The 16,633-nt window shown below is 45.0% G+C and overlaps 1 protein-coding gene across 1 annotated transcript in view; it reads left to right on the top strand.

The window, feature by feature from the left end:
• Nucleotides 1-16,633, top strand: part of RABGGTB (Rab geranylgeranyltransferase subunit beta) — a 43,744-nt gene that overhangs the window by 14,272 nt on the left and 12,839 nt on the right. The window contains exons 6-7 of the mRNA XM_040360674.1: nt 10,169-10,279; nt 13,188-13,313. Coding sequence (XP_040216608.1) covers nt 10,169-10,279; nt 13,188-13,313 — 237 coding nt within the window. The remainder of the gene's footprint in view (nt 1-10,168; nt 10,280-13,187; nt 13,314-16,633) is intronic.

Below are 16,633 nucleotides of genomic sequence, written 5' to 3'. Positions count from 1 at the left end.
TATAGGGCCTGGAAAGGACAGCTGACTGAATGAAAGCGTGGGGGGGGACACCGGGAGACCCCTGAGCCTATACGTTTCTACAAGGCTTCAGCTCTGTCTCCTCCTGTGCCACGCCCCTTACGCGTTTCACCCAGTTGTAGGTTTAATATTCGGGGGCTTGGAGCAGCACTGTTTTTGTTTAACTGGGTCACAGCTGACTGAATATATCCCATGGGTACAGTGTCTAGAAAGAACAAGGACGTGCCAAATGTAGTATACAGTGGAACCTCGGACTACGCGTATAATCGGTTCCAGGAGAATGCTTGTAATCCAAAGCACTCGCATATCGAAATGAGTTTCCCCATAGAAGTCAGTGGCCTAGATTCAGGTAGATTTGCGCCCTCTTACGGAGGCGCAGCGTACCATTTTTACGATACGCCTCCGTAAATTACGCACACTACGCTTCATTCACGAAGCAGTAGCTCCGTAATTTGCGGGGGCGCTCCGTAAAACTGGCCGGCGTAAGCGCGTGTAATTTAAATGAACCCGTAGGGGGCGTGGATCATTTAAATTAGGTGCGTTCCCGCTCCGAGCGTAGTGCGCATGCTCCGTCGGGAAACTTTCCCGACGTGCATTGCGGCAAATGACGTCGCAAGGACGTCATTTGCTTTAACGTGAACGTAAATGGCGTCCAGCGCCATTCACGATTCATTTACGCAAACGACGTAATTTTCAAACATCGCGACGCGGGAACGACGGGTATACTTGGCATTGGCTGCCCCTGCTAATAGCATGAGCAGCCTTACACAGAAACCGACGAACGCAAACGACGTAAAATGCGAACGCCGGGCGCGCGTACGGTTGTGAATCGGCGTGAGTATGCAATTTGCATACTCTACGCTGACCACTACGGGAACGCCACCTAGCGGCCATCGTAAGAATGCAGCCTACGATACGACGGCATAAGAGCCTTATGCCAGTCATATCTTAGGCTACAGTCGGCGTATCGAGCTTTCTGAATACAGAAAAGTCAATACGCCGGCGCAAATTAGCAATTACGCTGCGTATCTATGGATACGCAGGCATAATTGCTACCTGAATCTACCCCAGTAGAAACAAAGATAATTTGTTCTGCATTGACTTCTATAGCATGTGGCTAGAGGTGGGGTGGGCGCCGGAGAGCCTCGGAAATACTCAGGGACAGCTTGGCTGACCACGGAAACCCTCAGAAAGGTTCAAGTTCGGGTTTTTCTGAGTGTTTCTGAGTGATTTTGAGTATTTCCGAACGGCTCTGAACCGTTCCAAGTGTCACCGATGCCCCCACACCTCTGGCCAAATGCAGTACTACACACCCCATTAGCTTGAATTCTGCTCGTTTTGCAAGACAACACTCGCAAACCGAGTCAGAATAAAAAAAAAGTTGCTCGTTATTCAAAACGCTCGTTAACCACGTGACTCGTAAACCGAGGTTCCACTGTATTGGACAGGTACAGTGTCTGGGAAGCAAGCGGACTCCACTATATAGCACAGGTACTGAAAAAAACAAGCTGACTATGGTATATTGAAGAGATTCAGTGTCTGTAAAGGACAAGCTGACTGTAGTTGTTCATATACAGAATGTGGAAAGGACAAGCTGACTGTAGTATATTATAGGGATCGACCGATTTTCGGTGTGGCCGATATTCACTTTTTTGGGAGTATCAGTCACAAAACTGACCGATATTGCTTTACAGGGTTTTACCAGGGTGATGCCTGCAGCCGCAAAACCCCCCGGTACTTTTTTTTACAGCAGACAGTCAGCTTTATTCTATTGACAACCGATGCCACTCAGCAGGGATGGACTGGCCTTCAGGACTACAGGGAGTTTCCTGGTGGGCCGATGGCTCAGTGGGCCGGCTTCAGTGACAGCGGACCGCCGCCCCCCTCCGCTGTTTTTCCCTCCCTGCAGCGCTTGTCTCCTCTCCCTCCCTGCAGCGCTCATCTGTGGGGGAACAGAGAAGCAGGGGGAGGACCAGAGGAGCATGGGGGGGGGGGACCAGAAGGAGCACAGGGGAGGGGACAGACAGCTGACTCAACAGCTATGGCCTGGGAGTTTCTCACTTCTGCCTAATTTTGTCCCATAGGGGGTATATGTGCTTACTGGGCACATATACCCCCTTCCTGCCCAGGCGAAATTTTAGCTTTCAGCACTGCGTCGCTTTAAATTAAAATTGCACGGTCGTGCGACGTGGCTCCCAAACAAAATTTACGTCCTTTTTTTTCCCACAAATAGAGCTTTCTTTTGGTGGTATTTGATCACCTCTGCGGTTTTTATTTTTTGCGCTATAAACAAAAAAAGAGCGACAATTTGGAAAAAAAAACACTATTTTTTACTTTTTGCTATAATAAATATCCAATTTTTTTTTTAAAAAAAAACTATTTTTTTCTCAGTTTAGGCCGATATGTATTCTATCGCAATAAGCGTATAGTGATTGGTTTGCGCAAAACTTATAGTGGCTACAAAATAGGCGATAGAATTCTGACATTTTTTTTTTTATTATTTTTATTTTTTTTTACTAGTAATACGGCGATCTGCGAATTTTGTCAGGACTGCGATATTGCGGCGGACAGATCGGACACTTTTGACAAATTTTGGGACCATTCACATTTATACAGCGATCCCTGCTATAAAAATGCATTGATTACTGTATAAATGTGACTGGCAGGGAAGGGGTTAACTCTAGGAGACAAGGAATCACTAATTAGTGATTTTTACTGTGGGGGAGGGGAGTGACTGGGGGAGGTGACCGATGGTTGTCCCTATATACAAGGGACACACCATCGGTCCCCTCTCCCTGACAGGACGTGGATCTGTGTGTTTACAGATCCACTTTCCTGCTCAGTTCCTGAGCAATCGCGGGTGCCCGACGGCCATCGCGGTCACCAGTCCACCCAGGATAACGGAGTCTTCCTCCCGCCGTCTTTTGACAGCGGGCGGATGACTAGTGGACAGTGTACATTTAAAAAAAAAATGTTTTAATGTACAGAATATCTGCACATAAAATCGGCTATCGGCCTGAGAGGTGGCCCACATATCGGTATCGTATCGGCACATGTCAGTCGATCGCTAGTATATTGCACAGGTACAGTGTCTGGAAAATAAAAACAGACTGTAGTTTGATTCTCAGATAAATTGTCAGAAAAGGACAAGCCGACTGCAGTACATTGCTCAGGTACAGTACATGCTTTCTTCCAGCAGGTGGCGTATGGTGCTCATCATATTGACCCCTACAGATAGAAGTAAATTTGCTAGGGCTGTATTATTATTTGTATTATTATACAGGATTTATATAGCACCAACAGTTTGTGCAGCGCTTTACAATGTAGAGGGGGGACAGTACAATTACAATACAGGGGACACTGAATATTTGTGGGGGAAAGAAGGCATACATTTTGGGTACAGCGTGGCACAAACACACAATTGTCAGTTAAAATAACGCAGTGCCATATCGCAAAAAAAAAAATGGCCTGGTCATTAAGAGGGTAAAACCTTCCGGGTTCTCATACCAGGGATGGCGGCTACAGCCGATCAAAAGATCGGCTAGGGTGCCGACATTGCGAGGCTCCATGGACAGGTAAGTGTCCAAATATCAAAAGTCAGCAGCTACAGTATTTGCAGCAGACGACTTTTTAATTTTTTTGTGTGTGGGGGTTGGGAGGAACGCCTTTTTAATTTCCTATACTATGTTAGTATTGTATCTAAAAATACTTGACAGCCACTAGAGGTCACTATTTTCTCATAATGAAATGACTTTCTGTAAACTTTAACCACTTCAATACCGGGCACTTACACACCTTCCTGCCCAGGCCAATTTTCAGCTTTCAGCGCTGTCGCAATTTTCATGACAATTGCGCGGTCATGCTACACTGTACCCAAACAATTCTTTTTTATCATTTTGTTCCCACAAATAGAGATTTCTTTTGGTGGTATTTGATCACCTCCTGAGATTTTTATTTTTTGTGCAACAACTTTTTTCTGTTAATTTTTTTTGTAAATAAGTATGTTTTCTTCTTCAATTACGGTCACTGATATGGCTGCACTGATGGGCACTAATAAGGTGGCACTGATGGACACTGATGATGGGCACTGATAGGCGTCACTGATGGGCACCGATAGACGGCACTGATAGGCGGCGCTGGTATGCGGCACTGATGGGCACTCATAGGCGGCACTGATGGGCACTCATAGGCGGCACTGATGGGCACTCATAGGCGGCACTGATAGGTGGCACTGGTGGGCATTGATAGGTGAACACAGAGGTGGCACTGATGAACACTGAGGGGTGGCACTGATAATACTGATGGTGGCATTGCTGGGCATCACTTGTTTTATATTTTTGCCAGTCAGTGCCTATGTTGCCAGTCAGTGCCTATGTTGCCAGTCAGTGCCCATTTGTGGGCACTGATTGACATCTATTGTGAATATTTTTTAATTAGTGGATGGCCATGGGGTACATACCTAGCCATCCACATGTTGCCCCCTTCCCTGGTGGTCCTAGTGGCTTCCCTGGTGGTCCAGTGTGGGCATCCGCAGGGGGGGGCTACGCTGATAGACAATCAGCGTATACCCCTCCTTGTCAGGAGAGCCGCCGATCGGCTCTCCTCTACTCACGTCTGTCAGACGATCAATGGCTCTTCCTGTTTACATCGTAATCAGCCGTGATTGGACACGGCTGATCACATGGTAAAGAGCCTTCCGCCGGAGATGCAGCCTGTCAGACACCCCACATCACTGATCACCGCGCTGGCATGTTATCCTGCTGGACGTCAATAGATGTCCAGTCAGGATAACAGAACCACTTCCTGGACGTCAATTTACTATTGACCGGGCGGGAAGTGGTTAATATTGAAGACAAATGTTCCAGCAATAATGGTTTGGTGACATTTTGGTTAATATTCTGTACATTTTTTGTGGGTATTCAGAGATTTTAAAGCCAGATACTCGGCTTGTAATTGAGGCCGCGGCCTTCTGCTGGCCTCAGCTTCCTTCTGTGGTCTCAATTACCGGCGGGCGCGGGCCCGCCACGATCGCACCCCGTGCCGGACTGTAATTGAGGCCGTGGCTTTGCGGCCTTCTGCAGCCCTAAGCTTCCCCAGGCGCCAGGTCACAATTTCTTGTCGCAATTGCGACCTTGCGCCCGGATTTTGTCGAGGCCTGCCCTACAACATTCACCTACATCTATACCTTCCTATCTTTCATACTCTTTCATTCCAACATCCATAAGAAAAAAAAAAAGGGGGGGGGACCATTTTCTCCCCCTTATTCTTTCTCCAATGCAGTGCATGTTATCTCAGCTTGCAGAGCTTGGATTCATTGAATGAGTTTACCAAAAATGTAAATATTGTGGAATATACAGCCTCATGCTACATACCGCATATTCTCGAGTATAAGCCGACCCGATTATAAGCCGAGGCACCTAATTTTACCACAAAAAAAACTGGGAAAACTTATTGACTCGAGTATAAGCCTAGGGCAGTGATGGCGAACCTTGGCACCCCAGATGTTTTAGAACTACATTGCCCATGATGCTCAACTACACTGCAAAGTGCATGAGCATCATGGGAAATATAGTTCCAAAACATCTGGGGTGCCAAGGTTCGCCATCACTGGCCTAGGGTGTCCATGTGCATGCCTCACTGTGCCTCACTTTGCCTCACTGTGCCCATGACTAGACTTACTTTTAACATGGCAGTATATAGAAGGAGTGTCTGGGTTTGAAAAATCTGTGCCCCCCGGCCGTAGGTCCCCCCCAGACAGAAAACTTTGCACACTTGTAGAGGAAGAGTGGGGCTATATGTGTTTGGGGTCCAGGGGACCTACGGCCGGCCGGTAACGGGTCCCCAAAGTCCGGGAGATCAGGCGCAAAAAGGTGACCCGAGTATAAGCCGAGGGGGGCATTTTCAGCACCAAAAAATGTGCTGAAAAACTCAGCTTACACTCGAGTATATACGGTAACTAAGCTCCATTTCATGCAGAATAAACTAAATTATTAATGTATCTTAAATAGAAATCTATCTTTAGATCGATTTTTATTTTTTTATTTTTTTATTTTTTACTACAAATGCATTTTATTAAAATAAATTTGATTAAAAAATTTAATAAAAAATCAGAGCAAAATAAAAATCAGATTTACATAAAAAAAAATATAATAAATCATAGATTTTTATGCACCCTAATCACCGGTGACATCCGTCTCCCGTCCTGTACCCGGAATACTTCAGATTTCTGTATCATAAATAGAAAACTATCTTTTAGATAGATTTTTATTCCAAAAGCATTTTATTAAATAAATTTGATAAAAATAAAAAAAATCGGATTTTAAATGAAAAAGAATCCAGATTTTTTTTTTAAATCATTGATTTATATGTACCCTGACAGGGACTGATACCGGCTCCAAGTCAGGGACTCTGATAAATCTGAAGATGTATTACAGAATACAATAATACTGCATTCTTTTGTGTCTTTTATGGCCCGGATTCACATACATCGGCGCATAGTTATGCCGGCGTAGCGTATATCTTTTACGCTACGCCGGCGCAGCGCACAGAGGCAAGCACTGGATTCACAAAGCACTCGCCCCCAAATCTACGCTGGGTTTCCTCGGGGTAAGCCAGCGTAGGTGGAAGTGGGCGTGAGCCATGCTAATGAGGCGCGACCCCATGTAAATGATGGACTGAGCGTCGTAAAGATACGAATAAGGTACGGCGCATGCGCCGTCCTGTGGACGCAACCCAGTATGCATGCTCAGAATCACGTCAAAACAACTGCCTAAGATACGTCGAATCACTGCCTACGACGTGAACGTAAGCTACGCCCAGCCCTATTCACGTACTACGTAAACAACGTAAAATACGACGGCTGTGTTCCCTGGTCCATACCTTTTGCATGACTTGCGCCTCCTTTATGGGGAATAACTTTGCGCCGGAAGTACGACTTACGCAAACCGCGTATATTATGCGCCGGGCGCAAGTACGTTCGTGAATCGGCGTTTCTCCCTCATTTGTATATGCGCATAGAAAATCAATGGGAGCTCCACTTGCGGCCAGCGTAAATATGCGCCCACGATACGCCGGCGTAGGAAAGTTACGTCGGTCGGATGAAGCCTATTTTCAGGCGTATCTAGTTCTATGGGCACGGCGCATAGATACGCCGGCGTAGGAAAGTTACGTCTGTCAGGTGAAGCCTATTTTCAGGCATATCTAGTTTTGTGGGCACAGCGCATAGATACGACGGCGCACATTTACACTTACGCGGCGTATCTCGAGATACGTCGGTGTAAGTGCTTTGTGAATCCGGGCCAATATCTGCTTCAAGTCCAGCTTGTCTGAAAATAACGCACTTGTTTTTTTTTAATCTTAGAATCCCGATTGTGATGTTAGTTATCAGAAATAAGCCTATAGATGGTCTTTGTGTGGCATCTAATAAAATAGAATTGTGATGAACAACAAATAAAATAAAAAAGCCGCATCCCACTGTGAAAGGAAAGTGACCGATAACCCGAGTGCTGTATCTGTTCAGTCCCAGCAGCTGTTCCTGTTTGTAGATAATAAATTGGCACATATTTTACACGTGTTGCCAGGATCTGCGCGGAATTAACATAAAAGTGCGCACAGATTGGACGAGGCTGATAGAAGACGGCAAAAGCGAACGGCGCTGAGAAATTCTTTGTACAAAATGTTCTCAAAACGCCGCCACTGTGCCCATCAATGCAGCCACTGTGCCCATCAAACATAGCCACTGTGCCCATCAATGGCCGCCACTGTGCCCATCAATGGTCGCCACTGTGCCCATTAATGGCAGCCACTGTTGCCATCAAACGTAGAAGCCACTGTTGCCATCAAACACAGCAGCCACTGTGCCATAAAACGCAGCTACTGTGCCCATCAGTTGCCGCTACTGTGCCCATCAATTGCCACCAGCGTGCCCATCAATTGCCACTACTGTGCCCATCAAATGCTGCCAGTGTGCATCCCCTCCGCCTGCCCAGCACTTGCCTGTCTCGGTGGGGCAGCGAATCACAATGATGTCCTCCACGCTCCTCAATGTCTTCTCCTGTCCTCTGCTATGATTGGATGCCTGAAAAGCGTCCAATCACGGCACCTGTCGTTTCAGCCAATCAGGTAGCAGACCTAAGCAAAATTGGCACATATTTTACATGTGTTGCCAGGAGCTGCGCGGAATTACCATAAAAGTGCGCACAGATTGGACGAGGCTGGTAGAAGACGGCAAAAGCGAACGGCGCTGAGAAATTCTTTGTACAAAATGTTCTCAAATGTTTGTGGCAGAATTGATTCTGCCCTATCTTAGTGCTGTGATTGGAGCCCAGTGGCGGCTGGTGCTCAAAATTTCTGGGAGGGCGCTAACAAACTGAAAAAAAAAACATCAAATGCAGCCACTGTGCCCATCAAACGCAGCCACTGTGCCCATCAAACGCAGCCACTGTGCCCATCAAACGCAGCCACTGTGCCCATCAATGGCCGCCACTGTTGCTGTCAAACGCAGCAAGACAAGTAAAAAATGTGCAAAAAAACAATGCAACAGACATGGCACACGGGGGGGGGGGGGGTGGTTTGGTCTTATTGACCCCACATCTCTCCATAAAGAGGACCTGTCACACTGATTCCTATTACAAGGGGTGTTTACAAAAGTGATCAAAAAAAAAAGTGTAAAAATAAATAAATTAAAATAAAATTACATTTTCAAAGCGCCCCTGTCCCCATTATCTCGTGCGCACATGCAAGTCATATGTAAACGCCGTTCAAACCCCCCATGTGAGGTATCGTTAAGTGCGTTAGAGCGTGTGCAACAATTCTAGCACTAGACCTCTATCACTCGAAAATAGTAACCTGTAAAAAATGTTAAAGCGTCACCTATGAAAATCTTTAAGTACCGAAGTTTGGCGCCAATCCATGAGTGTGTGCAATTTTAAAGCGTGACAAGTTAGGTATCTATTTACTCGGCGTAACATCATAATTTTTATACAAAAAAATTGGGCTAACTTTACTGTTTTGTTATATTTTAATTCATGAAACTGTTTTTTTTCCCAAAAAAAGGTGTTTGAAAAATTATTGCGCAAATACCGTGCGAGAGAAGAAGTTGCAATGACCTCCATTTTATTCCCTAGGGTGTCTGCTAAAAAAAATAATAATATATAATGTTTGGGGGTTCTGATTAATTTTCTAGCAAAAAAATTTTTACATAAAGGAGAGAAGTGCCAAAATAGGCCCGGTGGACATGTGGTTAAAGCGGTGGTTCACCCTAAAAAACAAGTTTCTACCATTAAATCCAGCATACTAGTGCGAGCTACAATATGCCTTTATTTTATTTTTTTGCGCCGTACTCAGTTTAATCCCGTAGTTAAGTTTCAGACTCCCCGCGGGGAATGGGCGTTCCTATGCAGAGGGAACATGATTGACGGCCGGCTATGGCGCGTCACGCTTCCCGAAAATAGCCAAAATAGGACTTGGCTCTTCACGGCGCTATACGGCGCCTGCGCACAGACTAGGAGCTGACTGTGCAGGCGCCGTGAAGAGCCAAGTCCTATTTCGGCTATTTTCGGGAAGCGTGACGCGCCATAGCCGGCCGTCAATCATGTTGCCCTCTGCATAGGAACGCCCATTCCCCGCGGGGAGTCTGAAACGTAACTACGGGATTAAACTGTGAGTACGGCGCCAAAAAATAAAATAAAGGCATACTGTAGCTCGCGCTAGTATGCCGGATAGCATGGTAGAAAAAAAAAATATTTTTTTAGGGTGAACCCCCGCTTTAACACAGTAACCCTTTAACTGGTTGAACCGTACCGGGCTTTGTGATATTTTGCCACGGAACCCCTGGAGACTCTTTGCGGAAACCCCGTTGAAAATTCCTGCTCTAAAACATGAACTTGGCCGTTAAAGCGACTCTTTCATGACAAGTTTCCTTCTAGTAACTTTTATGGTGGAATACCTGGATGTAATGTTTATGAAAAAGACCTAAATCTGATTTTTTTGTGAAATAAAGGAGGTGGCGTGCGCTGTGATATTTTGTAACATTGTTGGATGTTTATCCTGTAATTCTGGACAAGATTGCTATTTATTCCTAAAATGTCAGCTTACATAAAGCCGCAGACGGCTCAGCATGTAAATGTCAGTCTTGTTTGTGTTCCTGCAGGGGAAGCTGGATGCCGTGAATATAGAAAAGGCGATCGACTTTGTTTTGTCATGTATGAACTTTGATGGAGGTTTTGGCTGCCGACCCGGTTCAGAGTCCCATGCTGGTCAGGTGAGATTCTTTGGACTCTTCTTTCTTCTTTTAGTGAATAGTTTTTATATATATATATATATATATATATATATATATATATATATATATATATATATATATATATATATATATATATATATATATATATATATATATATATATATATTAGTGCTGACAAGCGAATAAAATTTCTAATCGCGATTAATCGCATTAATGTCATAGTTAACTCACGATTAATCGCGCGATTAAGGAGGTTCACCCTTTAAAACATTTTTTTTTTTTGTTTTCTTATTTATTTTATTTTTTTTTATAATATTAAATTGTGTTTTTTTATTTTTTTACATTTTGATCACTTTTATTGCTGTCACAAGGAATGTAAACATCCCTTGTGACAGCAATAGGTGGTGACAGGTACTCTTTATGGAGGGATCGGGGTCTAAAAGACCTCCGAGCCCTCCTTTGCACTTCAAAGTATTCAGATCGCCGAAAACGGCGATTCTGAATACTGTGTACTTTTTTAAATCCGGCGCCATTGGCAGCCGAGAAACCCGGAAGTGACGTCATGACGCCGCTTCCGTGGTTTCAATGCGGAGACTGAATCAAAGCCGTTTACGGCTTAGTGTCAGTCTCCACCTGAACACAGAACGCGGCGGATGGAGGATCGGGTCTCCCGGTGGGACGGGAGGCCCGGTCAGAGCGGCGAAAGGCGGCGGGAGGGGGGGGATGTCCCCTCCAGCTCCTCCGGCATAACAACCGAGCGGCTTTTAGCCGCATCGGTTGTTATGTTTGGATAGCCGATCGCCCGCTCTAAACAACGGTACCAGGATGATGCCTGCGGCTGCAGGCATCATCCCGGTATAACCCCCGAACGCCGAGGACGCATATATGCGTCCCGTCGGCGTGAAAGGGTTAAGAGGTACGTGCTGACAAAAAAAAAAAAATGTTTTAAAGGGTGAACCTCGTTAATCGCACGATAAAAAAAATTACGGCGTTAAAATGGGTTAGTGTTAACGCCGTTAATAACGCGTTTAACTGACAGCACTAATATATATATATATATATATATATATATATATGTATATGTATATGTGTATATATACATACATACATACATACATACATACATACATACATTATATATTTATTATTATTTTTTTTTTTTTTATTTCAATTGTATGTGGAACTCCAAGCAAACGACTAAATATGCAGTTTGGAATACATTGTGAATTTTTATCCTTCAAAGGATCTGTAATTTGCTTTAACCACTTAAGCCCCGGACCAATATGCAGTTAAATGCCCAGAGGTGTTTTTACAATTTGGCACTGCGCTGCTTTAACTGGTAATTGCGCGGTCATGCAATGTTGTACCGAAACGAAATTTGCGTCCTTTTCTTCCCACAAATAGAGCTTTCTTTTGGTGGTATTTGATCACCTCTGCTGTTTTTATTTTTTGTGCTATAAACAAAAATAGAGCCACAATTTTGAAAAAAATGCAATATTTTTTACTTTTTTCTATAATAAATATCCCCAAAAATATATAAAAAATATATAAAAATATATAAAATATATTTTTCCTCAGTTTAGGCCGATACGTATTTTTCTACATATTTTTGTTAAAAAAAATCACAATAAGCGTTTATCGGTTGGTTTGCGCAAAATTTATAGCGTTTACAAAATAGGGGATGGTTTAAGTGCATTTTTTTTTTTTACGTGACTGCGACATTATGGCGGACACTTCGGACAATTTTGACACATTTTTGGGACCATTGTCATTTTCACAGCAAAAAATGCATTTAAATTGCATTGTTTATTGTGAAAATGACAGTTGCAGTTTGGGAGTTAACCACAGGGGGCGCTGTAGGAGTTAGGGTTCACCTAGTGTGTGTTTACAACTGTAGGGAGGTGTGGCTGTAGGTCTGATGTCATCGATTGTGTCTCCCTATAAAAGGGATGACAGGATCGATGCAGCCGCCACAGTGAATTACGGGGAAGCCGTGTTTACATACGGCTCTCCCCGTTCTTCAGCTCCGGGGAGCGATCGCGAGGGGGTGGCTATAAACGAATAGCCGCGCCGTCGTCCCGGATCGCTCCCACACGATTAACGACCGTCGTATGTACCGGGGCGGGGGTCCCGACCCCCGACCCACGTCTAGGCAGGGACGTACGGGCACGTCGTTCTGCCTGTCCGTGCCATTCTGCCGACGTATATGTACATGCAGCGGTCGTTAAGTGGTTAAAGTATAAGGTACGTCCCCTTTAAGATGCCCAGCGGCGCACTCGCGACCCGGTCCTGTCCTCTGTGACCGTGCCCGCGCGACCCGATCGCCGCCCGTGTCCCAGCGATCGGGTCACAGAGAGGAAGAACGGGGAGAGGCAAGTGTAAACAAACCTCTCCCCGTGCTTCCTAGTGTGGCTGTCAGTGATTGTTCCCTGTATTAGGGAACGACGATCAGTGACGTCACACATCCAGCCACGCCCCCCCCACAGTAAGAACACTCCCTTAGAACACACTTAACCCCTACAGCACCCCCTCCTGGTTAACCCCTTCACTGCCATTTTCACAGTAATCGGTGCATTTTTATAGCACTTTTCGCTGTGAAAATGACAGTGGTCCCAAAAATGTGTCCGATGTGTCCGCCATAATGTCGCAGTCGCGAAAAAAAATCGCTGTAAACACTATAAATTTAGCGCAAACCAACCGATAAACGCTTATTGCATTTTTTGGGAATATGAGAAAAATCTGACACCTGGAGGAAAAATATAAAACTGTATATTGTGTGTTGGGGGGACTAAAGCCGCAGTACTGGCAGTACAAGATCGCCTTTTGTACAACCCTGAATTTAATTACACTGTTATCTTATTCATTTTATTTTGCCTTTTTTATATGTATGGTTCCTGTAGTCAAAACTGTGTGTTTGTAATTCTAGATCTATTGTTGCACAGGATTCCTGGCCATCACCAACCAGTTGCATCAAATGAATGCCGATTTACTGGGCTGGTGGCTCTGCGAGCGTCAGCTGCCATCAGGAGGTCTCAACGGGCGACCAGAGAAGGTGGGAATTAACAAAACAACTTTTGTAAAAGTGTGGTACATGCATGAATATTTTTTCTGGGTTAAAACAGAACGTTCCAGTTCTCTTTTCTCCTAAGACTTCCTGCTCTCTAGCCCCCTTGTCAACTCCTCTTATGTTTGACTCCTAGGACTTGTCCCGAGCCTCTCCCATCCTATGGAACTTTCTACCCCAATCTGTCCTACCTACTAAGTCCACTTATAAGCGATCCCTGAAAACCCTTTTCTTTAGCCGCTTGCCGACCAGCGAACTGCGATGTACGTCGGCACAATGGCACACCTGCGCCAATGGGCTTACAGGTATGTCCCTTTTAAATCGCGGCTTAGTGGGTGCACGCCCGCCGTGTACTCCATGACCATGCCCGTGATCGTGACACGGAGCTGCAGAACGGGGAGATGCCTATGTAAACAAGGTATTTCCCTGTTCTGCCTAGCAACATGGCAGGGATCTACTGCTTCCTGTAATCAAGAGCAGTGATCTCTGTCATGTTGTAGTGAGATCATCCCCCCTACAGTTAGAATCACACCCTAGGACACACTTGACCACTTCCTCGCCCCCTAGTGGTTAATCCCTTTCCTGCATGTGTCATTTACATAGTAATCAGTGCATTTTTATAGCACTGATCGCTGTATAAATGACAATGGTCCCAAAATAGCATCAAAAGTGTCCGATGTGTCCGCCATAATTTCGCAGTCCTGATAAACATCGCAGATCGCCGCCATTACTAATATAAAAAAAATGGCATAAATCTATCCCCTATTTTGTAGACGTTATAACTTTTGCATAAACAAATTAATATACGCTTATTACGATTTTTTTTTCTTTTTTTTTACAAAAAATATGTAGAAGAATTCATATCGGCCTAAACTGAGATGTATTTATGTATCACTTGACCCTCCCTCCTAGACTGTAAGCTCTAATGAGCAGGGCCCTCTCTTTGCTCCTGCATTGAATTGTATAGTATCTGTACTGTCTGCCTTTATGTTGTAAAGCGCTACACAGACTGTTGGCGCTATATAAATACTGTATAATAATAAGTATAGCAGCCGCGTGCCGACCGTATAACTTGCATATACAGCGGCAGAGCAGCTCTCCTGCACTGGATTAGGTACCTAGTATGTGATCCACGTGCGCCCGCCCAGCTGTGATGTGATTCGTTACAGCACAGGCTGATCACCAGATCCCGGCCGGTGATTGACCACTGGGACCACCCGGTGATCGACCACTGGGACTCCATGATCAGCACTGAACACAGCTCTGTCATTGTAAACAATACATAAGCAATACAGAGCTGTGTTCATAAACAGGGGATCTTCTTGTTTTTCCATTCCCTGTTAACCACTTAAGACCCGGACCTTTAGGCAGCTAGAGGACCTGGCCAGGTTTTGCGATTCGGCACTGCGTCGCCTTTTAACTGACAATTGCGCGGTCGTGCGACGTGGCTCCAAAACAAATTGGCGTCCTTTTTTCCCCACAAATAGAGCTTTCTTTGGTGGTATTTGATCACGTCTGCGGTTTTTATTTTTTGCGCTATAAACAAAAATAGAGCGACAATTTTGAAAAAAATTCAATATTTTTTACTTTTTGCTATAATAAATATCCCCCAAAAATATATAAAAAAACATTTTTTTCCCCTCAGTTTTGGCCGATACGTATTCTTCTACCTATTTTTGGTAAAAAAAAAAATCGCAATAAGCGTTTATCGGTTGGTTTGCGCAAAATTTATAGCGTTTACAAAATAGGGGATTGTTTTATTGCATTTTTATTAATTTAATTTTTTTTTTACTACTAATGGCGGCGATCACCGTTTTTTTTTTTTTTTTGGTGACTGCGACATTATGGCGGACACTTCGGACAATTTTGACACATTTTTGGCACCATTGTCATTTTCACAGCAAAAAATGCATTAAAAATGCATTGTTTACTGTGAAAATGACAATTGCAGTTTGGGAGTTAACCACAAGGGGGCGCTGAAGGGGTTAAGTGTGACCTCATTTGTGTTCCTAACTGTAGGGGGGTGTGGCTGTAGGTGTGACGTCATTGATTGTGTATCCCTATAAAAGGGAACACACGATCAATGACAGCGCCACAATGAAGAACTCCAGCTCCGGGGACCGATCGCAGGACTCCAGCGGCGATCGGGTCCGCTGGTCCCACGGTCACGGAGCTTCGGACCGGGTCGCGGGAGCGCGCCGCGGGCGCGCACCCGCGACCCACGGCTGGGCACTTAAAGAAGACGTACCTGTACGTACATGTGCCCAGCCGTGCCATTCTGCCGACGTATATGTGCAGGAGGAGGCGGTCCTTAAGTGGTTAAGCAACACATTGCACATATTAGGCATACAATAAAACCATTAATCGCCCTAAATGTTAACACCTTCCTACCCAGTGTCATTATTACAGTGCACTTTATTAGCACTGATCACTGTATTAATGTCACTGGTGATGCCCGTGTCAGTCAGTTCCCACCCAGCGTCAGATTGACTATCGCAGTCCCGTTCTAAGTCTCTGATCACCGCCATTAGTAGTAAAGAAAATAAATACATAAAATTCCAGTATGTACACCATAGTTTGCAGATGCTATAACTTTTACACAAACCAATCAATATACACTTATCGGGATTCTTTATTTTTTTTACCAAAGACATGGATTGGCTGTAGGGTGCTGCCGCCGCCATTCCTGGTAACAGGATCCAGCAGTGAAGCCTTTTGGCTTTGCAGCCGGGTTCCTACTGTGCGTGCGCGAATCACGCTGTGCTTTCTAATTGGCCCAGTGGCGGAGGAAGGAGAAAAGGGGGGTGAACTTCCCACAGACGGCGCTGGGGAGGGGACATGTCAAACACACGGGGAAGACAGATAAGCGGAAATTCCATTTTTGAGTGGAACTCTGCTTTAATGCAGCTTTGTAATCATTAATAGTTCAATAAATGCAAGCAGTAGAAGTATTTGAATTTGACCAAAGTATCGGCCTCTTGCAGTCAGGGTATAGCAGGGCTGGAGTGTGAGCGGAAGAAGCAGCACAAGGAGCCAATCATGGGTTAGGGATAGGTCTAGGGTTAGGTTTTCCCATTGAAGAATAAGGCTAGGACTCAGGAATTAGAAAGGGACCTCCCTCAGAGGTCAAAAGGCGCGGCCCCAAAGGTCACAGGGGCGTGGCTGACCCACCTCCACCAAAGTGTACCGCCCACCCCAACTTAGTCGGGGAATGAACAAGTCAGCACATGGTTTATGTGCTGACAGAGCATGCTGAAAGGATGGGAAAGCAAAGTGACAGAGAGATAAACTCATGACTGTGCTGCTTC

Source organism: Rana temporaria, chromosome 7, assembly GCF_905171775.1.
Source record: "Rana temporaria chromosome 7, aRanTem1.1, whole genome shotgun sequence".
Lineage (NCBI taxonomy): Eukaryota > Metazoa > Chordata > Amphibia > Anura > Ranidae > Rana > Rana temporaria.
The sequence above is the reverse complement of the archived record's forward strand: the minus strand, read 5'-3'. Positions and strand labels throughout refer to the sequence as shown.